Source organism: Notothenia rossii, assembly GCF_949606895.1.
Source record: "Notothenia rossii genome assembly, chromosome: 7".
Taxonomy (NCBI): Eukaryota; Metazoa; Chordata; class Actinopteri; order Perciformes; family Nototheniidae; genus Notothenia; species Notothenia rossii.
In genome coordinates, this window is record NC_136905.1 from 59,284,065 (window position 1) to 59,309,315 (window position 25,251).

Consider the following 25,251-nt stretch of genomic DNA (forward strand, 5'->3'; position numbering starts at 1 on the left):
CGTTTTTTTTTTTCCGCCTGCATGATTGTTTTGTTTCACCCACTGCCCTTTTTGTTCTGCATGTATTAGTGTTCTGATTTTCTTTTCTTAGTGTTTGTCGGATCCTTGTTTTTTGTTCGCTGGAGAGTTATGTTGTGTTTTCCCTGTTTGCCAGGATAAGCCCTTCAATAAAAGTATTTTTCTGAACCCTTGTTTGTCCTGCATTTGTGTCCACCCTGCACCCTGCTCTCAGTAACAGAAGACCAATTGGAAGAGTAAAGGCTCAGTTGAGCTGACAGAATCCTCATGAAGTAGCTTAGTCATTTAGACAAACTAGGCATGCGCTACATCTGGTTTTATCTGACACCATATCACATTATCCGGTGCAATTTCCATTTAAACAATTGAGTTGTCTGACCCCTTACACAAAAAAATATATATCAAGCATGTCAGATAAGAATCAGGATGTCCGAGACAAGGTCAGGATCACATAATGGCAATTAAACAGAAACCTTCACACAGGGGGATGGTGAACAAACTCCACAGTGACAATGTCAGTACATTCTGATTCAGAAAATATCCTTTGATTTCAGGGCTGCTTGGCCTAAGGATGCCCCTCAGCAGACTTACTGTTGAAGTACTCTGAGCACTTCATCTGGAACACTCCGGGGCAGACCAAGGACACCCGGAGAGAATTACATCACTCATTTGGCCTAGGGAACAAGGGAGGAGCTGGACAGAGCAGCTCTATTTGCAGCTCTATTTGCCAGTAAAGCAAAACAACTGACGATATGAAACATTTTTACCGAAACAAAACATACTGTATATATACAACCCAGTCTCATGGCATTTCGTGTTATTGTCACGTCATTGAATCTATTGATTCGTGTTCACCAACAAGATTTTCCCCTTTTTTTCGTGTCACACAGAACAATTTTAAAAGCAATGTATTTCTATTGGTAGTATGTTTCGTGCCTGCAGCACGTCTTTTTGTCCGTTCGGGTCTTGGAAGACCGGAAGCTGTGGGGTTCATAAAAACATGTTTTTACTCAATATCAAGCCACAATTATTGTTTTTATTTTAAATCGTATAGTGTCTGACTTTTTTTGTCGTCTGTGAGGAAAATAAATGGGGCTCAGAGCCTCAGGATACTGAAATCTGTATTTTTTAAAATCTTTTTTTCCTTCTAATTTGTTATTCTTTTCTAAATAACACACTGTTATTTGCTCACCAATAACACACAATTATCCTTGTTTTTATTTATTTGTTTAATTCCATAATCTCGGGCTTTTTTGGCGTCCGTCAGGAACTGAATTTCAAAATAAAAATAACCGGAAACAGACGTAGGCCTATAAGCGACATTTCGAGCATCATTGCGATTTTCAACATTTCTGAGTTTAGGATGGCCGAAGACACTACACTACCCATAATCCCAAGCTATCGTTTAGGACTACTGTCCCCGTGATTATTCTTCAAACTCTGGGATTGGATGTTGGAGTGGCAGTGCGCCAAGGTTACGCCGAGCGTCAAACAGCAGTATGTTTCGTGCTGCGGGCACGAAACATACTACCAATAGAAATACATTGCTTTTAAAATGGTTCTGTGTGACACGAAAAAAAGGGGAAAATCTTGTTGGTGAACACGAATAAATGGATTAAATTTCGTGACTATAACACGAAATGCCGTGAGACTGGGTTGATATATATATATATATATATATATATATATATATATATATATATATATATATATATATATATATATATATATATATATATATATATATATATATATATATAAAATGCATATAAACGCTGCTGAAGGTTAATCCAATGTCTCTCTCACTTTGAAATGATTACTGATAATCCATCATAACATTTATATCAATAAGAGTAGTTTTCATATATAGCTGCTATGAGAGCTACAAGAGTGTATAGGGGTTTCTCAATACTCAAATTTCCCCTCCTCGACTCCTCGGTTCTCCGGTAGTGACCCGGAAATGAATTTCAGCGCGCCATGTTGAAGGACATCTAATTTCTCTAAATGCACATCGAGGACCGAGGATCGAGCGTCGAGGAGGCTCTCTGGAGGAGCTATAATCGAGGATACACTGATGGTTCCTCCACGGCTCCTCCGCGGATGCATTTCCAGGAACGGTGGAGGCGTGACGCACGGCCGGCCTTATCTCAGCCAATGACAGCTCTGTGTGCATCCCCTGGATATTATTTTAGAAACTGCTTTCATCGCGTCGCGATGTTTCCTGAGAGAACAGCTGTGAGGTCCGTGCAGAAAGCAGAGCAGTGTGTATAATATATATCACTCAGTATAACAGGCCTACTCTCGATATTTGCTTTAGTTTAGTAGATACTGTATCTACAAACAAAGAGTCAATATTTTTCTAAGACCATTTAGTGCTTCACATAATAAAATACACAACGGCTATAGCCTGATTATGCTTTAGGAGCTGTAGCTGTGTGTGTGGTACAGTGTGTGGTACAGTGTGGAGGTGCGTGTTGTACAGTGCATAGAATATAATTCCCCATTTCAGCGACCAGAGAGAGGGGGGGGATATATCCAGTCTCTGATTGTGTTACGTTATTATGAGAGTGATCTCATACTTGTTTGATTCTGAAATTGATTCTGAAATTGTATATATTTATATAAATATAGGGGGCGGGACTAAGTCTCGAGGATAGGAGTCGAGGAGGGGAATTTAGAGTATTGAGAAACCTCTAATGAGAGCTTCCGGTTTTGGGCATGCTGGCTGCGCATCACTCTCATTCACCAATGGTAATGTTTATATGGATTTAGGAACTCCCTCTCGATTCTATTGGCTCTAACGGTTCAAAAGAGGCATCAATCATCAAAATCGACCGATGGGTTCCAGAGATATGGCAAATAAACCCAAATGACCTCAGAGGTGGGTTTTATTTTCTAAATCTCTCTAAAAAGGTCAGATTTCACTTGTTTTGGATCAATCTTGATACAGGGTACTTATTATATGTCTGGATTCCTAAAGCTTTTAGTCTACTATCCCATCATTCAAGGGTGGTTTTCACTGAGTCATGTGTTTCTTTTGGATGGACACTATAATTTACATATTTTTACTATGTTCAATCTGAATTTACTTTAAAATAAAAAAAATCTAAATTCATTCTGACTCTTTGTTACGTGCCAGGCAGGCTGTACTTGTGTGGTTTTCCCTCCTCCTGTTTTTCTCTCTTCTCCTTAGCCTCATCCCAATACCCCTCCTCGACTCCTCCTTTCCCTCACTCGCTTCCCTTCCTTGCTTCTTAGCTCCGCCTTCGTAAGATGCGAGCGAGAGACACGAGGAGGTGATGTGAGGACAGAGGAGTCCTCAGGTATTAATTGGGATGTCCTTGTTCACTCAAACGTCACTTTTAAACGACGTCTGTTAATGATGACATGTGCACAGCTGAATCCCCTCTCATCGGGCTTAACTGAACAACCCTTTAGAACCGGTCCATTTGTTGTTAAATATTTATTTAAATGACTTAATCTTTCTCTTGTTAGTCAATTAATTCAATGCATGATGGTTGGTCCTGCTTTTGTGTTCCATTTTGGTGTAAAATGTAGCCTACATTTACATAAAAATATAATTATATATAGTGTGGAAGCCTTTTAGAAATGAATTGCACCTAATAATTCCCACGGAGCTGTGAGCACTTAAACATGTATGTGACGCTTTTCCACTCATCTTCCAGTTGTCGGTTTTCCTCTGTTGAAATCGACCAGCTGTGAAGATGGGGGCGGGGCTTTTATACGCAAGTAGTGAAAACACTTCCGCGTAGTCTGCTCGCGTGTATCCTCCGTTTCGTCTCCTCCCGCACCCCTCCTCTCGCACTCCTCCGTGTGCTTTTCAGCTATTGGGACGTCCTTCAAAATGGCGTGTCTTGATCAATTTCCGGGTCAAGTCCCGGAGGAGGGGAAGAGAGGAGTCGAGGAGGGGTATTGGGATGAGGCTAAAGTCTTCCCCATTTCTAATCAGCAGCTGATCGGTATCTGCCTGTGCACCTGAGTCTGATGGCTGATTGGATCCTCTCACCCTCAGCTGGCCTATCAGCAGCCAGGGCCGACCATAAAGGAGGCACCCAGGAAGTCTTCTCGCTCTCTCTCGCCCTGGGCCTGTTGCTGATCGAGGAGTCTGCAATTGACTGCCTTGTTAAGAAAGTTATTCTGCTTTGTTTGTTCCAACCTTTGTTAAATGTGTGTGTGTTGAGAGGTTGGGGAGTTAGGTAAGTCTGGGGTACCCTGTACATTTCTCATCAAGTAGGTAACTAATATTAAGACACACTAGGTTAGCGGATTGTTGCCACACCTGTATTCTGTTTTATCCAGTTTGGAGTAGTTTAGTTAGTGAGGGTTTTTGTTTGAGTTTTCGTTTCAAGTAGAAATAGACCTGGTTTTGTTATGCTTATTTCTTTTGTTTGGCACAATCTCCTTTGACACTTCCTCCTCACACAAAGAGTATTTTTGTTAAACTTCTGTTCAGTTAGGTTGTTCAAGGAATAAACCTTTTGTCAAACTTTACGCTGACTCCCTCATAATTATTGGTTGTTGTGTGTTATTGTCTCCAGGTCCCCTAGAACCAGGGGCGTAGCTGGGGGGGGGGGAGGTTAGGATGATTCCAAGGGCCCAGCACTGAGGGGAAATATTATTATCTTTTTATTAATATGGTTTTATTTAGGGATGCACCGAATATTCGGCCGCCAAAAATTATCGGCCGAAAATGGTTAAAAAGGCCCTTTCGGCCGAAAGTGTTTTAGCACCGAAAAAATATCACCGAATGTCAGGGAACAGGGTTACGTTGATCAGCTAACGTGTTGTTGTGATGACGTAATCAAAACGCGGCGACAAGCACGGCGCGCGACCATGCTCGCGGCTGGCTCACAGCCAACATGTCTGGCGCTTGGAGATATTTAAAAATATCAGAGAAAGAGACGCGGATTGCGATTTGTAAAACGTGTTCAGCTGACATTTCTCGAGGGGGTGTAACTGCAAAGACTTTCACCACTTCGGGATTAATCCACCACTTGAAATCAAAACACCCGGACCACTATGCGGAGTAAGATCAAATCACAAGCACTGACAGCGAGAGACTGTTCAGCGCTGCCTCTCATGTGCTTGATGAGAAGAGGAACAGACTTATGGCTGATAAAGCAGAGAAGCTACTGTTCATTAAAAATAACCTCCCACTTTTCCTTAATAAGTAGACAAGGCTGGCTTATCATAAGCTTATCTAGTTCTACATGTCTACTCTATACCCACTTTCCTGAACAATTTTCATTGTGAGTTATAATTCACCATCTCAGGTTATCATTAGGGGGAAATGACAGCAGCACAGTGTTCAATATATTGTACTTTTGGTATCTAAATGTTGTTTACATTGCTCATGAGGACAGACCACCTTATTTGCAGATTCTTGAAATTGTAATTTAATTTGTAATTGATTGTGGATTTTGTATCCAGTTTTCACTTTATGTATCTTTATACAATGTTTACTACTTTGCTTATGAGGACAGACAGCCTTATTTACAGATTCTTGAAATTGAATTGTAATTTCATTTGTAAATAGTTACATTCATGTGGATTTATCCAGTTTGCACATTTGTATGCATGCACTTATAGGTGCATTTGTTGTTGTTGAAGGCCTGGTTGTTACAGTCTTTATTTACACTATTTTGTTGTAGGCCTACTGGTCTCGATGTTTATGCAGTTTTAAAGCACCTTGGCTTTGTTCTGAATGCACTTTGTTGTAGTTATCCTACAGAGAAAAGAAAATGCACTTGACTTGGAATTAATTTACTGTATACATTCAAAAGTGCTGAATAAATGTTTTATGGACCCATAATAGTGATTATTATTTAAGTTAAGTTTAGCCATAATCATGTCTTTTTCCATAATCAGGCAGCTGAACAACATTGGTAAAAAATGTATACATTATATATATATATATATATATATATATATATATATATATATATTTCTATTAATCATTTTCGGCATTCGGTTTTCGGCCAACTGTTTCCTATTTTCGGTATCGGTTTCGGCCAAGAATTTCCCATTCGGTGCACCCCTAGTTTTATTATTATCCTAAAGTAAGTTAATGTAGATGACTCAAACGTATAATTTCCTGTATTAAAAAAAAACGTCACCAAAGAAACAAATAGGTGCTTGTTACTCTGTTTGACAGAATGAGCACCCCTCCCTTCATTCATTCCCTGGTATGGGCGCCTGAGCAATGGAGCAATGTATCACTGTAAACATAAGTATGTAATTTCAATCGAATTAATAATACGTAATGAAAGAACTTGTGCTGATTATAGACAGTAGCGTGGCGTGGGGAAAAAATTAGGGGAAGCCAATAATACGTCCTTTCTTTTGGGGTGGGGGGGGGGGGGGGGTGTGGTGGTCAATGTAATAACGTAACCAGATGAGTGATTACAGCGCCCGGTATCATTTTACACACATTTGTATCATACAGATGCAGGACTTACACACGTCTGTTACCTGACCAAGAGGTCCGCACGCACTCTCCAGCCGAAACTCTAATAAGCATTCATTCACAAACTAAATCAGGAGACATTTAACGTTTTACGTCCGGTTCGCTCCTTTGTTCCTCGCTGTACACAGCTCCAGTTTGGGCATTGGCCTGTCATCCGATTGTATTTGTTGTTGCTGCTGCAGCGGAAGTTTAGTACAATTATTTTTGATGAAATACTCCAAATCTCCACCCTCCATAATTGCACTTGCTTCAGTTGCTTGCTACTTTCTAAGGGCGGTGAGAGTGGTGCAGTGACGTTATCTATCTTCTATCGATTAGATTTATGATTCGAAAATTATAAAAGTAGGGTAGACATGTGGATATTATCCGACTGAACAAAACGTGCATTTACCTAACAGGTTCGTTTTCCACTGACCTTTTTTCGAGCTATTTTCCAAAATCCTATGGAGAAATCCCATTGCTATTTTGTCAAGGGAAACCGAGCGGAGCTTACTTCCGCTTTTTGGGACGGGTCACTGTATAACACTAAGATGATGCGATTTGATTGGATTGTGAGGCAAGGGAAGCCAGCCGCCTCTGGCTTCCCTTGGCATGGCCCTGACCAATCACAGGTTGGCAGGGGCATGACGTGAGCCTCATCTGATTGGTCAATCCCTCCATCTTTTTTCACCAAGGGAAGCACATTTCGGCTAGCCTCCTCTCGCAACAGAGAGTGCAATCTACTGTTTCACCATAACATCTAGAGGGGCGCTGTTTCACTCTTTGTAAAATACGGCAGCAACACAAAACAAAGAATTTCCGAAACTAAATGAAGTGTTTTTATTTATTTATTAAAATTATAACTAGAATCCGAAAAAACAGGGGAAGCAGGCTTCCCTTGGCCTCCAGGAGAAAACGCCACTGATTATAGACACTTAATAGCGAGTTTTTAAGTTTACAAAGATTGTGACCCCCCCTCGCATTTCGCTCACAATGGTTTGATCAACTGCCTCCCACCCACAGCAGTCCTGATGCAGGTAGGCTCAGTGTAAATCACCGCGACCAGTCTGTTATTGGTGGCAGACCTTTTCAGTAAGTTGTTCAAACAAAGAATATGTTAGACATGTCTTTACTTCTAGCACTCAATACAATAAAACACATTTATTATCATCACCTTCTCTTCATTTTCGCTGCATTAAATTACAGGTCACTCTTTATGTTAGCTCGCGGTTAGCTGACGTTTGCTAGCTAGCTAGTAACATCAACCAGTGTGTGTGTTTGACTAGCTAGCTACCTGGTAGATCAAAGCCCGTTTGAGTTTATTAGGATCCCCATTAGCTGTTGCATGACAACAACTAGTCTTCCTGGGGTCCACATAAAACATTACATTCGACAAGACTTTTACAGAATAGTAAATAAAAAATAAAAAACTGATTTCCGAAGTCCATTTTCCTTCAAGCATTGACTTTCCTATTTTCCATCATATACCACTTATTTTCTGATTTCATTTCATTGGAAAGAAAATAATGATAATAAAATAAGAATAAAGTACTTATATCTATCTGCATTTGCAGATGCCAGCCTTCAATTCTCTTAAGGTACAACTACATGAAATGAAAAATAAAAGAATGAATTATAGAATGATAGAAGATAATATGATAGAAGCCCATCTCCTAATGTAACTAACCTGCACACTGTGTGTGTGTGTGTGTGTAGCCAGCCAACCAGGTAGAACATGGCAGAAAAAAGAAAAAATCATGTATTCAACCCAGTTCAGTGTATTCATACGTGTATTGCTCTGCTGTGTAGAATGATGTGGTGGTGACAGTGCAGAATCAGGGAGGAGGCAGAGAAGGAGAGAAAGAGACACAAGAGTTACAGGTAATGGAAATATCAGTCAGCTTAAAGTGTAGGATAACATAACAAATTAAGACACAAATACTTGGATAATATATTCCCCCCTTTCTCCCTTTCTTTACAGAGAAGCATAAAGACTGTGTACTCATAAGTGTATTGCTCTCCTTAATGTAGAATGATGTGGTGACTGTGCAGACTCAGGGAGGAGGCAGAGGAAGTGAGAAAGAGACCCAAGAGTTACAGGTAATGGGATATCAGACAGCTTAAAGTGTAGGATAACATCCCTAGTCAAAAAATGCTATAGGAATCTCTATACGTTTTTGGAATCCTTTAGGATCCCATATTTTGAGACAGTTCTGTGCTCTATATTGCAGGAAATTGCACGTACAGGTGTTCATTAAATTAAAAAAATTCTGCCATGGAGGTGGTCGTGCTTGACCCACTCCAAACCACCCCTTGCCTGCCAGTTACTAATCTTGCACCCCCACTTTCAACTATAACTAGGCGGCACAGCAGCGCACCAGCAGCTCGCAGCTTGAACAGACTGACAGGAAAATGTCCTCTACAGCTCATGAATCAGGAGCTCAGAAACGAAAGAAAAAAACGTCAGCAAGAGGAAAATAATAAAAGTGGTCGACAGCTAGTCACCAAGTATTTTCACAAGAAAGGTATTTATTCACAGAACTTGTTTTGAAGCCCATAACAGCTTGGCCAACATTTTGTGGCTGACGTTAGCTACCTGTTGCTATCAAAAATTAGATGAGTGTAGATGAGCCCAGTGAATTTGTATCCAGCAGCTATGCCCTTTTGCTATGGCTAGCTAACCTAACCTGTATAATGTTACATGCTAATCACATCTGCTCTAATGCACAGATTCGGCTTCAGGATCAGTACCCCTTCCCTCAGGCCAGCTCCCAGTTGAAGGAGAGCGAGGTAAAGCAGCAGGGCTTGAAGTTAACAAACAGATTTTAAATATGCTTACCATGCATTGAATACAACTTTAGGTAATATTCACATTGAGTTACTCTAGTTATTCCAGTAATTGCAATACCATTGACCACTGGCACATTAAATTGAGGTTGTTACAGTAGCTATAGCTAGATTTGAGCAATTGGAAAATATCTATACAAATTAGGCATGGGCGGTATCATTTTTTTCATACCGTCATACCTTGCTGACATCATACCGTGGTATACGGTATATGACGGTATCAGTCCCAATTTAAGGGGTAATTTCTCCCAAAAAAAAATGTTTTACTCACTATATCAACAGCCCCACCAAAAATATTTTCCACCAGCCGCCACTGACGGTATGACTTGGGTCGACTTGAGTGAGGTGGCGTTCGGCGGCAAATAGATGTTTCGAACGGTATATTATATGTTCGGTGTAAAATGCAGCCCGAGCCGGTAGACGCTCGCAAAGTGCCGCGACGTGCGCGCAAGAGCAAAACAAGGGCTGCATACATGACACATTGTGCAAATGGCACATTTTGAGATCGGATACAGGACGCGTTTGTAGATGTCCGACGTTGTTTCCATTGTGAGCTAAGTTAACAATATATCATCATACATAAACATTTCCGGGAGTAAATACCTGACTTATTGAATAAAGTTTGCTATATTCACTAACTAGTTTGGCAATATTATTCCGTGCATGTGTTAAAAACCTTATTTCCATTTGATTCATTGGATTACTCGCGTGAATGTTTAGCACGTAAATGCTTTCGTTTTTAAAACCGTCCGACCTCGACTACAAAACCATCAACCAGTTGCATAGGATTAAAAAATGTCAACACTCACTCACCCCGTCTTAAACATTCCCAAAGAAGTGCCTCTGTCTCTCGTTGTGCTGGATGAAGCCACTGGCAACGAGTAAACCCAAAATAGTCCCAAACAGGCGCAGAGGCATTTTTCTTTTTTACTAGTTGTCCGAGTTCGGGGCCGGCAAATGCTGCCGCCATCTTGCTCAGCTCAGCTCTGTGCTGAGCTCTGAGAGCGGGAAAGACGGACTGCCCTCCCCTGCCCTCTGCTGGCGCGTGCTGTGCATTACAACCAATGTCGTCCCTGTCAAAACTCTGTGTCAGTGTAATAGAATGAAACGCATCTGTGATTTGGCGCACAGTCTGTGACGTCACGGTATTGAAAATCATATCGACGGTATTTCGAAATACCCTGGTATACCGTCATACCGCCCAAGCCTAATACAAATGATTATTATTATTATTATTATTATAACAATTAAGAGATAGCTCGAGCTGTACTGTGTTATTACTATTATAGGGCATTTTATAAATTATGTACACTATGGACACTCTAGAGCCAGGAGTACCAGTACATGAAGAGGTCGAGGACCATGAAAGCAGCACAGATGAGGAGGAAGCAGCTATGGACAGTCAATGTCAGGGACAAAGTGAGGCTCCGACACAGGATGCCAAAGATACTGAGCCACCTGTAGTGGTGTCTGAGGTAGAAGATCTGCTATCACTTGACCCAGGGTTGTTCCCAGCTAGGATGAGTGACAAGGACAGGGCAACTATTGTAAAGAAATTAGCAATGCGAGAAACAGATCAAGAATTTCCACATGATTCAAAGGGAAAGAGATTTCCAGATTACTTGAAATACAAAAAAAAGTGAAAAGGGACTGGTTGATTCACAGTGAAAGTGCAAATGCACTGTTCTGCATACCATGTGTTCTTTTCTCCAAGGAGCAAAAAATACCCTCTCTTAGTTCTTTGAGTAGTGACCAGGGATGCAAGATGTGTGATTTCGAGTGGCGAGTAGGAATCACAGGGACTGTTATTTGCGATGGAAACACCTACAGTGTTTGGTTATGACTGCATGTGGCGTTGATCATCAGTTGCAGAGAGAGCTACAGTCTGAAATTGAGAAAAACAAAGCTATCTTGCAGAGACTCCTTGATGTCACTCTGCACTTGGCAACGAGGAATTTAGCTTTCCGAGGTAAAACGCATGCTTTGGGCGATGTCCACAATGGAAATTTTGTAGGTACGCTAGAACTTTTGTCACGATATGATCCACTCTTGAAAGACCACTTAGACAAAATCAGGACATCCAAAAAAGCAAGCCAGCTAACTCATTATCTGAGCCCAGACATCCAGAACGAGTTTATTGAATTGTGTGGGGGAAAGGTTTTAAAACCATTCTGACGGAAATGGAGGATGCCATATACTATGGAATCATTTGTGATGCAACGCCTGCCATTTCCCACACCGAGCAAAATGTTGTGCTCATAAGATATGTATGTAATGAAGACACAGGCGAATGGGAGATCACTGAAAGATTTATTGAATTCAAAGATTTCAACGGAAAAACAGGATGTTAAATAGCAGGCACGATGGAGAGTGTGCTTCTGGATCTAGGGATAGGGTATGATAATGGGGCGAATATGTCAGGGAAAATCAAGGGAGTCCAAGCCCAAATACTGAAAAAGAATAATCTTGCTACTTTCTCACCTTGTGCCTCCCACACGTTGAATCTGGTAGGCGTGCATGCTGCAGAATCGAGCCCTAAAGTGTCCAACTTTGTTGGTTACATTAACCGCCTCTACACATTTGTAAGTGCCAGTCCATCTCGTTGGTCTATATACAAAAATAAAACAGGTTGCTCTGTACATAGGCTATCTGACACTCGCTGGAGTGCGAGAATTGATGCTGCGAAACCTGTAGCAAAGCACCTACCTGGTGTCATTGAAGCCCTTGCTACCATACTGAGCTCATGCAGTCTCACAGGTGAGGCCAGATCTGAAGCTGTTGGTCTGAGGAACTACCTCATGTCATTTGATGCCATTGTCCTTCTCACCATTTGGGTGAAATTATTGCAATCTATTGATGACAGAAATGTGATACTCCAGTCAGGGAAATTCTCAATAGAGGTGGAGGCAGGTAATGTTGCTGCACTAAGAGATGAGATGATGACTCTCAGAAATGGATGGGATGCTATTCTGTCTGAGGCATCAATGGTAGCTGAGGAAATGGAGGTTCCACCTCATTTCAAAAAAGAACTTTGCCGTGAGAGAAGGAGGAAGAGGTTTCATGATGAAACTGCTGAAGGAACAGGTCAGGAGCATAGGCCAGAAACAACATTCCGTAACACTGTGTTTTTCACTGCCATGGACCAGATCATAAGTGACTTGGACACTCGGTTCCAAACAACAGCAAATATTGTTGAATAATTTGCTGCCATACTTAAAATTGGGAAGTTGAGTGACAGTGTCATGGCTTCTGTGTGTCATCCACTGAGGGAGAAAAACTCACAGAATCTCACAGATCAGTTTGAGAGTGAGATAAGGCATCTCTATAAAATATTTTCTGCCACTTTCCCCCCTGATTGTAGCTCTCTTGATCTACTGAATACAATATACAAGATGGAACTCCAGAGCTTTTTTGGAGACGTTTGCATTGCCCTCAGAATTTTCTTGACGCTCCCAGTTACCGTAGCTGGTGGTGAAAGATAATTTTGTAAGTTGAAACTTATCAAGAGCTATTTAAGATATACCATGTCGCAAGAGAGGTTGAACAGCCTTGCAATGTTATCGATTGAAAGCAAGCTGGGTCTGTCACTTGATTTTAAAGAACTCGTAAAAGATTTTGCCACCAAGAAGGTCCGGCGATTGGCGTTCGGGATTTAGGGATAAAAATCCAGTCTATGACAGGATTGTGGGATGTTTCCCTTTAGTAAGCTGACAGGCTACAGCCCACATTGTGAACAATTACTATCTGATGCATAGTCCTCTAGCACTACATTTTTCATGTTTGCTGTAAGTGTGTTCATGTCCTGAGAGTTTATTGTTTTATAATTGTGTTCAAATCTTCAGTTAATTTATACTTTTGTCCTTGTGTTGTTCAAATCTAAATTTAATAAATCAAAGAATGTTGAGATTTTTTGTTTGTTCATTCCTGTATTGGGTGTAATTTTCAATTAAATAGACAGAAGATAAAGTTGATAGTCAGTGCATGTGGATTTCTTGCAGTCCATTAACTTCAACCGGGTTTTCGAGGTTGGGTTTCATCGTGTCGTTTAGGGGGTGGACGCAAGGTCATGACCCCACCAGTATCCAAGAATCCTGAATTGTCCCCACCAATAGCTCAACACTTGTCACTAGCGCCTCCTCGAATTACTTGCGCGTGTAACAGGTAGGGCTTTAGCACTCTGCTGAGAAAGGCAGCAACCCGGCCGCTACAGCAAAAAAGCTAGTGCTCTGCCCGCGACAGTTCAAAATCTGCTTCGTAAAAGGTATATCCAAGCAGGGAACGATTGTATACTACAGAGCACATCAAAATGTAAGTGTCTGTCAACCTAATAGTGTGCTTGAGTAGACTATTTGTGTTGGAGATGGGATTACAGAGAGACAGGACAAGTAACAGCTTTTGTATGTTGAGTATCAGAAAACATTGTCACAAGAATAGGGGAAAATATGCCTAGCTAGTGCGACTCAAGGTTCTTTGGTAGACTATTTCATTGGTCCAGTCATTGAAGATGAACGCAATGCGACATCCTTTTGTAGGCTCACCCACCAACATTTCAGGTGCTGAACTGCTTATCCGAATGTATAGGTAAAAACCATATTATGCGTTTTCATCAATAAATAAATGGCCACATTTTTTTTAGCGTGCGCGCTGACGCGCACTCGCATGGATTGGGGGCCCACAAATAGATTTGTTCATGGGGCCCAGGATTTCCAGCTACGCCCCTGCCTAGACCTTAGTGGGGACGTAACACTCTTCTACATCCAAATCACAGGTTTATTTATTATTGCTTTGAGAAAAAAGATTATTAATTTACCCCTTTTTAGAAGTGAAGTTATGGTAATTTGTTCTTGGAATGTCCTTTTCAAGCCTGAGGCATGAAAAACTGGCTTGGGGCTTAACAGGTTAAACCATGCTGATATATTTTTTACTTTTCATGATATTTAACCATAGGCGAGTCACTTTGTTTAACACCCTGAATATCATTTTAAATGTAAGCCTATTTGAAGCTTGAGAAAACCTATTATGTGTGAAATATCTGATAGTCATTGCAACATAACAGCCTGCTGAATTATAAATAGCTTTATTGTAGAGTTCATTTTCAATAATGGTTGAAATTGCCATGATTTATCTTTGTCTCTTCATCATGATTGTATTGTTTACAGTATCTCGTACTTTGTCTGATCCCACAGCATATTGCGTTCATTTAAACTGAATTGTGTAGTAGACAAGGGCTTTTTGCATTCCCTCATCAATATAAAGGGGATTAACATAATAGTATAAACCCCTGTCAGAACAACAGCACAAACTGCAGCCTCAAAAACTAAAAGTTGAATAAGAACTCTTTAAAACGGTTCTCAAACTCTAGGTTCAAATGTTTGATCATATAAATAATAACTATACAATTCTAATTTTCACAATTATTCAATTTATTAATCTGGAAGGTAAAGTGATAACAAATTATCTTGGAGGGCGCCCCTGACCCTCTAACCCCAACCTTAAAATCCACCTGAACTATCCCACAATCTTTTCCCTGATGTTAAATAAATGTTTTGAATTCCTAAACATAACAATGATTATGCCTTTTACATTTATGGTGAAACATCTATTAAAAATAAATAGTATATTTACCTAATTTTATTCAGGCAAATAAAAAAAAACGTTTTTAATTTACCTCTGTTTTGTACCTGCCTCCATAACAATACGACGGACACCAACAACATGTAAAGTTCCTCTATAAAACCCCTTTCCCCCCACAAATAGCAAAAGAGTGCCGACTGAAATACCTGTATGGCAGGCTAAAGATGATAAAGTGCTCTCTATTGTTGAGATCTCCGTATTAGGTTGAATACTTAAAACAAAAGTTAGTTATCGAATATAATCAATTATATTCTTGTATAACCCACAATGAAAATGCTTCATATTTTATGATTTTCTATATTTACAGTATATACAAAACACAAGTGGTTTGTTAAGTTGAGTGTAAGGCCTATTATGGTTTATGAGTGTCACTGATAAGAGAGGGGAGACAGTTTTCCCCTCACAGCAGTGCACAAGGGCTCCCCCGCCCAAAAATGTGTTTATGCCATAGCCATAGAATAGGTCTGGACATGTCTCGTCCTGCACATCAGAGGCCATGCACAGTTTCCACAAATATGGGTATGGAGGAGGCATCTTTAGGTTTTTCTGTCCCATTTTGAGCATAAAAATACTGGCTGAGAGGGAGCAAACTCGAGAGAGGGGGGGGTTTTACCCTGGTAGCTCTCTCCTCGGTAAAGCTCTCTCCCGAGAGCTGGGTTTTTCCTCGGTAAGGTTCTCTCAAACTTGGTAAATATCTCTCAGATTGATTTGTTGAAAGTTTAGTACCCTGCCACCTGTGAGGAAATTCCTCCGAATTCATGCTGGACTGGGTGTGTATGTGAATTGATTTGTTGAATTAAAGTTTGAATGTGGTTTTTATCACCGCCCTTTTATGAGGAGATGCCTTAATATCACAACTGAATTGGGCAGTTGAAGTTACAACTTAGTGTAATAAATGTAAGACTGTGAATTGAGGTTTCAAATTAGTAATTGACCACAGTGTGAAATATTCTGTATGATTGTCATCTTGTAACGAGAGAAGGTAAAAACCCTGTAGGCCTACAAGTGTGGACCAATTTTTCTTCAAATAAACTGATCCCTTTGGATTGGGACAACTTGAAAGAAATCTGCGCTCTCCTCTCCTGCTTCAAAGGTAAGATCGCAAAACTGCCACAGTCACACTTAGATAGGGCCACACCTCATTACTTATACCCAAATCCCTCGGGATCGCTTAAACAGATTTAGCAGGTCATCTGAATTGAAACACCAGTTAATTGAGCCTGGTCCTTAAGGAGTTAATAGAGGTGAGACCTTGCTGATCGTTGGTGGATCTGAGCCAAGCAGTAAACTTACATGGAAACAATAACTTTTGTTAGGTCAGCAAAGAGGCGTGTGGCGCAGTGGAGTAGTGCGGTGGTGTTCGGATCAGGGGGGCACAGGTTCAAACCCCACTGCAGTCAGCATGTCGTTGTGTCCCTGGGCAAGACACTTGTCCCCAATAATGTGGCCGAATATGCCTTCAATGCAGTTTCTTATTTTTTGGCCCTGTCCCTCAGACAGTGTGCCATTGACTCTGTCTATTGGTGTATTTGCACAGCCTCTAAAATGAGCTGTGTGTTGTCACAGCCGATGAAACTGGTCAGCCAATCTGGGACTCTGATTCGAAATTAGTGTGGTTCAGGATAAATCAATGTCATGTGGGGAGTCAGCTGGCACTGCAGACGTGACGTCAATAGAAGAAGAGATTTACACAGCAGATTCAGGATCACTCTGTATGGTTCTGGTTTTACTTGAGCAGAGTTTGGGTGGATATTTTATATCAGTTTGAACATCAGTCAAGTGTTGTTTGGACTTCCCTCTGTGCCCATTGTCTGAGCGAAATGTATCGATACAAACAGAGCCAGAGCTAATAAATGTTTGCAGCACACAACAAAAATAACCCTCACATTTGTGTTCAATTTCTTTTACATTTTGGCATCTTAGACCAGACTTCCAGCCACTTTTTAAATGACCTTGTTATAATTCTAACACATTGTCATAATCTTCCTTTAAAGGAGACCTATCATGCTATATTTAAATGATATAGTGTATTACCATACCTATATAAGGTATATTTATACATTTTATTTTTCAAAATACCAAACAGATCATTTTTTAGCCATGCCTCATTTCGCTAATTTTTGCTCTATTCCAAGCCTGTCTTTGAAAATTCTGAGCAGCAAGCAGCTGACCACGCCCCCCTGCAGAAGAGGGGGGCATGAGCCGGCGAGAGTCACGCTACCATGTTTGCTGTGATTACGAGTGTGGAATAAACATGTCATCTCAGAGCAATGCATGTGTTCAAGCATATTATCAATTTGATCCAGAAACTGACCCTGAAGCAGCGGAGGTTTTGGTGGAGGTGCAAACATCTCGGTTGCAGCAGGACGTTTCTGAATGGTTAGTTGACAACATAGTCAACCCTCCCGATTTTCGCGGGAGACTCCCGATTTCATTGCCCTCTCCCGGTTTCCTCCCGGGGTCATATTTCTCCCGCATTTCTCCCGATTTCTGACAAAATCAGATTTACACACGACTCTTTCCACTCGGACTTTAATACAGCTACACCATTGTTTGGTTTCCATGGTAACGCGTCTCTTTAGTAGCGCGCGCAACTCAAAGTCTGAGAGGGTGAGGCAGATATTCACAGAAAACAGAACAAGAATCGACAACTACTCTACTCTCTGCTCACTCCTTTCCTGTAAAATACAGGTCCAGCCCACACATATGCTCCATCAAGGACGGTGCTACAGGCCGCAAGGCAATGCACTTACAACTACAATAAGCATGTTAATGTTAATCTAACAGCTCCGGCGATCCACTAACACCCCCCCCCCAATTTTGCATTTTGAAATGCTCCCAATTTCTAAGGTCTAAAGGTTGTCAAGTATGGTTGACAAGCTGTTGTCCCTATTTATTTTACTCTGTTTGTTACGATGCTTGCTATTATTCCGTTCATATTTTGGCTAATTAGCAAGAATGCAATGTGTACAGTTTGTAACTTAGAGTTTGACCCAGCAATAAGTCTCTGAAAGGCGGGGAAAAGTTGTGTGGATAGAGGCAGAGCGCAGCGGCAGAGAGGAGCAGGCTGCGATACCCCCCCCCACAGAGCGCACCCAGAGGACAGGCTGCGTCACCTCACTTTGTAACCCAGGAAAGGAGCTGGAATCCTGGGTACGTGAGTGTAGTGCATTAAACTGTTTTAATCCGACAGCCGCTGATGTGCACGGAAGTCTGTCCGTTTCGTTAACATTTGAATAGCCAAATGGACGGAAATCCGTCCTACAGTATATGCGAATGAGAGGTTTGGCAATGCACGTGGCCGTGGCTCATTCCCCTGATAGGTGGATAGTTGACCAATAAGCGGAGCACCTCTTTGTGATGTAGAAAAGTGTTGAAATCTGGATCCGTTTTTTTCTGATCCGTTGCAGCCCCTTTTTTAGAGATTTGGCTAAGGAGGAAAATAGAGAGGGTTGTGTTTTCTGACACTTGGTGAGTTTCCTGGAACACCGGGGACACATATTCATGTATAAAAGACGTACAAAGGTGCATTTTGCATGATAGGTCCCCTTTAATTAACATCACAATTTTGTGAAATGGCGTCAACAACAAGTACACATGTATTATCTGTATTTGCATTTATCTCAGCATTACAGAAGGTGTATACTTTTTGACGAGTAAGCTTTTTGCAGATATTTCTAAAAAAAATTATAATGTTAAATTCTGAATCGGACTGCATTTGTATTGTTCTTTAAAAGTTTAGGAAGTTACACAATAGTAGCCTTTCAAGTAGACTTTCTTCTGTATGGTCATAATTATAATATTCTTTATTTCTGTGTTTATGCGTGTTGGCTGTATTCTATCTATTCTGTACTACTGATTCCCCCTGACCAAGTGCGAGTAAAGACTGGTTTTCTTTAGAGTTATTTTCCCAAAACCTCTCAAATTGTATTTCCCTTTCTCTCCCCCTCAACCATATCTGTTTTTCCTTGTTATTTTTTGTTGTGTTCATACAGGCTGCCAGTGAAGTGTTTCCTCCATCTAAATCAGATGTTTAGCCAAGAAAAAAAAAACGTGTAGCTGTATTTTAATTCCAAGGTATTCTTTTCTTGCAGAATAGCAGTTTTTCCACTTTAAAAGTACATAATTACTCTCATGAGGAATAACACACTTTAACACATCTTAAGTGGCTGACAGGTGAGCATGTGTGCTATGTACGATTCATTACCTCCAATTCTTGAAGATAAAACTGAGCTACAACTAAGGTGTGCCCTTTTAGCACTAAGGAATTCATTTAGTTATTGGTATAACATGCATGCATATTATGCATATTATATTTTAGATGCAGTCCTGCTTTTAGATTTTTTTCAGCTTAAGCTACATGTTTAAACTAAGTGAAAAATATCAAAAAGCAGCCAGACAGAATGGACAACTAGCTATTGAAAATAGTGGAAGATTTAGCAGCTAAACAGCAAGAGGTTTTCCTCTGGAGTTATTCAAGATCAAAACAGAGCTACAAGGAAAATGTGTCAGGAATGTGACTCAATGACTGGGACTCAAATGCAACAACTGGAGACAAAAGTACAAAAACATAAGCCTTTACTAAATGTAGGAAAACAAAAAAATCACTCTTCAAGATTAAACACCTCTGTTGAAGAGGCAAAAAATACCAGATTAAATAAACGTGGCTGTTGGTACAAACTAAATACATGGCTTGGAAACCAATGGCTTTCTTGCCAGGGCATGAAACAAGACAAACCTGCACAGGATAAAAGTAGAGGAGGAATATGTATAGAAAGGTTAATAGGACACCTAAACAAATAGACAGATTGTTAATTTCCCTCCTCTGGGCACAAACTGCACAGGGTTGAAGTCCAATTTGTTTTCGAGACAGCAAATTCCTGTCACTTTATTTGCTTCTTGGCCGGTCAATCTATTCTTCTCTCTGTCTCTGTCCTCTCTCTCCATCCTTGACCTCCTCCGTTTCCACACATATTTTCTAACCCCTAACCTGCCATTTTCTATCTCTACTGCCCTATAGGGCGAAGTAAGCTAAAAATAAATCCTGTCACATTGTATATTAATAATATTTTGAGTATGAATTAGACAGGAAGGATGAGTCAAGCTGTGCTAGAGGATTTCTTTTTTTAATCAAGTCAAGGAATTTGCTGATGGAGAATTTATTGAAGCCGTCCAGTAGGAGCACTAGTGCTCAGAATGTACACGTTTTGTTAATCCCAAACCGGTTTTTCATGACCTGTTATTCCTAAAGTTGTTCCTTACAACAAACGCAAGAAACAGGCATTTTTAGTAGACAATAATTGACTTTGCACTATTGCCAAAAGCAATTATTAAAACAGTCCTTTCACAGCTAATTTGTCAGAAATACAATAGAAACTGTTCATCTGTACATTAACACCCAAACCAAGGAAATTCAGTCAATTGTATTTGTGATACTTGCAGTAGCAGCAACTCAATACTACTCTGATGTAGTCCAAACAGATTAAACTGCAGACTAAAATGCTGCCTACACTTAAATAAACCTTTATAATGATGTATAGGATTGATATAACTAGGCCATTCCACCCTTCATTAAAGGCATCTACATTTTTATATAAAGACCTGGATTTTACAATGGCATATACTGTAGCTATTTTTAACTTAAGGACATAAGTACTTTTTCCACCATTAACTTTATATTTGTTATCATGACTTTTACTATTTGATACAAACATCTCATCTATTTAAGTAAGTTTCATAATGAAAAAGGCAGAAAAAATGTGTGTGTTTAAATGTCAAAATAAAAGCCCATTCACATCCTGTCATTGTGACGGGGTTTGCAGATTAAGAGCCCCCTGCTGACCACGCAATGGTACTGCCGATGGTTCGTTTGAGGTGTGAGTGACAGTGATTGATGCAGCAAATTGTCAATTTCCGACACACACACTCTCACAAAGATATGCACAAATGCTTGCATGCACCAGTACACAAACAAAGAGTAAATGCCCACCCGCATGCTTACTCGCCCATACCTCATTAATCACGCTTGCGTGCGCGCTCACACACATGCGCGCGCGCGCTCACACACATGCGCGCGCGCGCTCACACACATGCGCGCGCGCGCGCTCACACACATGCGCGCGCGCGCTCACACACATGCGCGCGCGCTCACACACACACACACACACACACACACACCACAGGTCATGAGTTACCCACTAAATTAAAACCACACACACACACACATTTCATACATACAACATACCTCCACCAATGCCCCACCAGCACACCGATCCCCCTACCCCCGCCCTCCCAGTTCCCATTTGTGTTACTAGTGGAATTCCCCCCCCTGTACTTAAGTCTCACAGCTAAAGCTTTGGACTAATAGGCCAATTATCGAGTGTTAAATCCCTGATTGGCAACCCCCCAGTCGGATTAGTGCGCCTGTCAATCACCATTGGCATTAATCCAGACACAAGTCACATGGGACAGAGACAGAGGTCGATGTAGTCCGTTGGCAAAACCTATGACTTATCTTTTCAGTTTCTATTTCAAGTATTTTCTTGTCTAATCTTCTGATGTCTCTTTTCCTTTCCTCGAAACTACACCTGCTCAGGAGTTTAACACTTTATTAATCAGTTAGTGGCCACCAGGAGGCAGAACATATGACAAATGACAAACCACCTTGACCGACCTGGCACTGAAAGTGTATTATTATTCTGCTGGACTAGCATTTAGGATGCTTAAAAACTCGTACTAGTACATTTGCAGTAAATTGGCTCAAAAGGTACAAGCTGGCTCTTGAGCGTCCCCTTAAAAAGCAATCTATGAAGGGCCTCACATACCCTAACCATGATTAATTTGAAATTGGGCACATATATTCAGGTGAAGGTGCTCTACCAAAACAGGAACCACGAAGCTTCGCCAACTTAGAATTTTGCTAATGGGCATAATGTGAAATACAGTTAAATGACTAAACATTTGTGCATTTTGACTCTATCAACATTTAATTTGGTATGTAGCATCAAGTGAGAGGCATACACATTTCCGTAAGAAAAGTCAAAAAGTAAAAAAAAATTGGCGCCTTTTATCACCACTCATAATGATAGGCGGAAATCAGAAATAAATGCTCATTACTTTTACAAAACGTATCCAATCATACATTTGGTGGATCCGTCCGTGTTGGGCCGATCAAAGCATTTTCATCCCGACTCATAGGGGGCACAACAAATAGTAGCTCAACACCTAGTATTTGATACACATGCTCTGTGGGCAAGTATTACCTAAGGTCTGAAGTTTCATAATAATTGATGAATGTGGGTGTGTCTTATTTAGCATTATACAGTATTTTAGGTTTCAATTTGCGGTGAGCCGGAATTAGCTCGAGACAAAAAACCTGGTACGCAGGCTATTGCCGTTCTTTCACATACTGTAAGAGGTTTCATATAGGTTGGTAAAAATAAGATCATGTCTGTAAATTATCCACACAACATAATCATTTTGGCAGATAATCCATTCACACCATCCTTGAATTGGAAAGACTCCTACTGTTGTTCGGAAGGTTGATTTGAGCCCTTAATCTGGAAAATGATCCTTTATGTTGGGCCAACATTATCCAATTTATTAAAGGTCCCATGTCATGGCCATTTCTACTGATCATAATTCCATTGTTGAGGTCTACTATAATAGATGTACATTGTTCAATGTTCCAAAATCACATTGGTTTCACAGCATCTCTGTATAGTATGTGTATTCACTCTCTGTCCTAAACGGCTTGTTGGAGCTCCTGACCCCCCCTCCCCCCTCCTCCCTATGAGCCCAGTGTGCTCTAATGTGTGTCTGTGTTACAATGGCGTTTGCTAGCAACCAGAAAATGACATCAGTAATAACAAACAGATGAGAATGAAGCGTGGGGTCTGGGTGCCGTGCGGTCTGGTTGCCGTGTTGGCGGGACGTTGCGGGGCTCGCTGCTCCGCCCTTTGAGACTCGAGGAGCCGACAGTGTGAGCTGTATTGCTGGTGTCGTTTCCTGGTTGCTGCGTGGGGTCTGAGAAAAGATAAGGCTGAGTGTGCCGGCGAAACTCCGTGGAGAATCGCGGATTCGCGGCTGAGAAAAGATAAGGCTGAGTGAGTGTTTGTGTTTGAGGAGCTCCATGGATTGGTCCATCGTTACGTCACTTGGTACCAGGAATAAAAAAGAAAATCTCCAACGAGGCGTTGGGGCAGCATAGACAGGTCTTTTCTGTTTTAGAGTTTTACTCCCTACAGGGTGTACTTTGAGGGTTTTTGCAGACCGTTTACATGCAACAAAACTACATAACACACAAAGGTACAGGTAATAACTGGAAAAGCATGACATGGGACTCATATGATAAAGAATGTGTTTGTTTTCCCATGAAATTAGAACTATTCATCAGGGTTGTCATGCCAGGCCTATATCATTATTTTTTCAATCGATGGGTTCATTTGTATTTACTGGTTCATTTCTTTACTGACAAAAACTGATATGCCTAAAGTTGTTTTATCATTCGAGAACAAATCTGACATTTTTCATACCACCTTTGTCAATCAATACTTTGGTCGAAAATCAGCTATAGACTACTGACACACTGTGTTCTGTTATCATCACTGAATAGATGTGTGTTGTGATGTTTACCTTTGTAGATCAATACACCTTTGATTAAATTCTCTGTGGAAATTGCATTGGACAGAGAGTGAAACGGGTGCTGGCATTTTTTCATCCTTATCTCATCTATTGTTTAGTGTTTGATTTGCCTCTAAGCTTTCCTCCTCTCTTACTTCCACCTTTTAATAATCCGAAGACCAATTAATGCCACCCGGTTGAATGGAAATGCCACGGCTAATGCAGGGGTGCACAAGCAGCTTTAGATGAGGAGTCCACTTCAGCACTTATCCAGTCGCAGGGGAGGGAAAGATATAAGAGAGAGAGGGATGCAGACTTCATTTACACTTGGTATTAAGATGTGATCTGCATGAGGATATGCTCTGTGGATGTTGAGCAATCACACCCTTGCATTTACACATGGCTTGAATATGCATTGCTGTCTGTACTATCTGCAATGTGGCCCCATCTAAGTCCACAATAAAAACAAACAATAATGAAACTTAAATGTTTTGTTCTCCAAGTTAATTTTTACAACAATACACTACATCACGGTCAAATAATTTACATGACCACCAATGTTTGACATGATGATGTTTAGCAGTGTTAGCAACTTCTTAGTAATCACCTTTTTTAAAACATGTAACAGCTTCAATATTCACCAATTTGGTAATTACAGACATGTTTTGTGTCAAGAAACGAAAGAAGAAAACAGTTTTAAGCTGGTTTGAATAACATAATTTATTTAAGGCATCTGACCAAAAACCTGTTAAGAAATCAATTTGCTAAAATGCTAACAACTAGCTGTTTTTTTGGACTTTAAACTGAGCAGTTTGAGGTTTAACACGTGGTTTGATAGTTTGTTTGGTAAACTTTTGTTGTCATAGTTGATATAATACTATCAAAAGTGTATGCACATTGAGTTTGTACGGATTTGCACTATGACATAAACATAACAAGATCAAAGCATTGCACTTTGTGACAATGAAGTCAAAAGGAGAACAAATATGTATTTCATATATTCAATTTACACTCCATTAGTCCTGTAAAGAAACAGAGCTAAATGTAATTTCATGCTCTCAATCCCAGATCGGTAGGCACAGGTCCGCTGTATTCTAATTCTAATTATGGGATTCACCTATTTGCAGACAGCTAGCTACATAACTAACTTTGGCTAGCTAGCTTGTTAGACGTGTAGCTAACCTAAGCTTGTAAGCCAAACTAGTTAGATATCTATTGATCACTATTTAGCTTGTCAGATTGATAGCTAACATTTGCTAGCTGTGTTGGACACATGTTGATTTGATTCGGTCTGCTGGTACTCTTGTTTTTATACATTTCAATACTGAGGGCCTTAATCTACTCTTCTGGTCAGGGGCCGTATCCACCATTGAGGTCACCGAGGTCTGGACCTCTGTAATATTTTCCGAGTTGTGTCTAACAAAACTTGTGAAATAATTGCACTAAACAGGGTTCTTTGTAGTACTTCCATTTACTGACAATGGGCTGCATAACTACGTAGCCTCGGTTAAAGCAAACAGAAGAAGGCGACATGTATCAACAAACCACCGCAGCCCAGACTTGTATCGGAGCAGCGGAGGAGTGATGAGGTATCCAGAGATCTGAGTCCAGCGGGCTGCTTGTGTGTCAGTTCATCAGGACATCATAGGACCAGCAGATCCTGT

At 40.7% G+C, this 25,251-nt stretch overlaps 1 protein-coding gene across 1 annotated transcript; it reads left to right on the forward strand.

The window, feature by feature from the left end:
• Nucleotides 1–425: 425 nt before the first annotated feature.
• Nucleotides 426–12,381, forward strand: LOC307013446 (uncharacterized protein; the record flags this gene model as incomplete). The annotated part of the gene is made up of 5 exons (XM_079640845.1): nucleotides 426–458; nucleotides 7,526–7,576; nucleotides 8,294–8,365; nucleotides 8,516–8,584; nucleotides 8,846–12,381. The coding sequence occupies 5 exons, from the start codon at nucleotides 426–428 to the stop codon at nucleotides 8,963–8,965; spliced, it is 345 nt and encodes a 114-aa protein (XP_079496971.1). The 3' UTR covers nucleotides 8,966–12,381.
• Nucleotides 12,382–25,251: the final 12,870 nt, after the last annotated feature.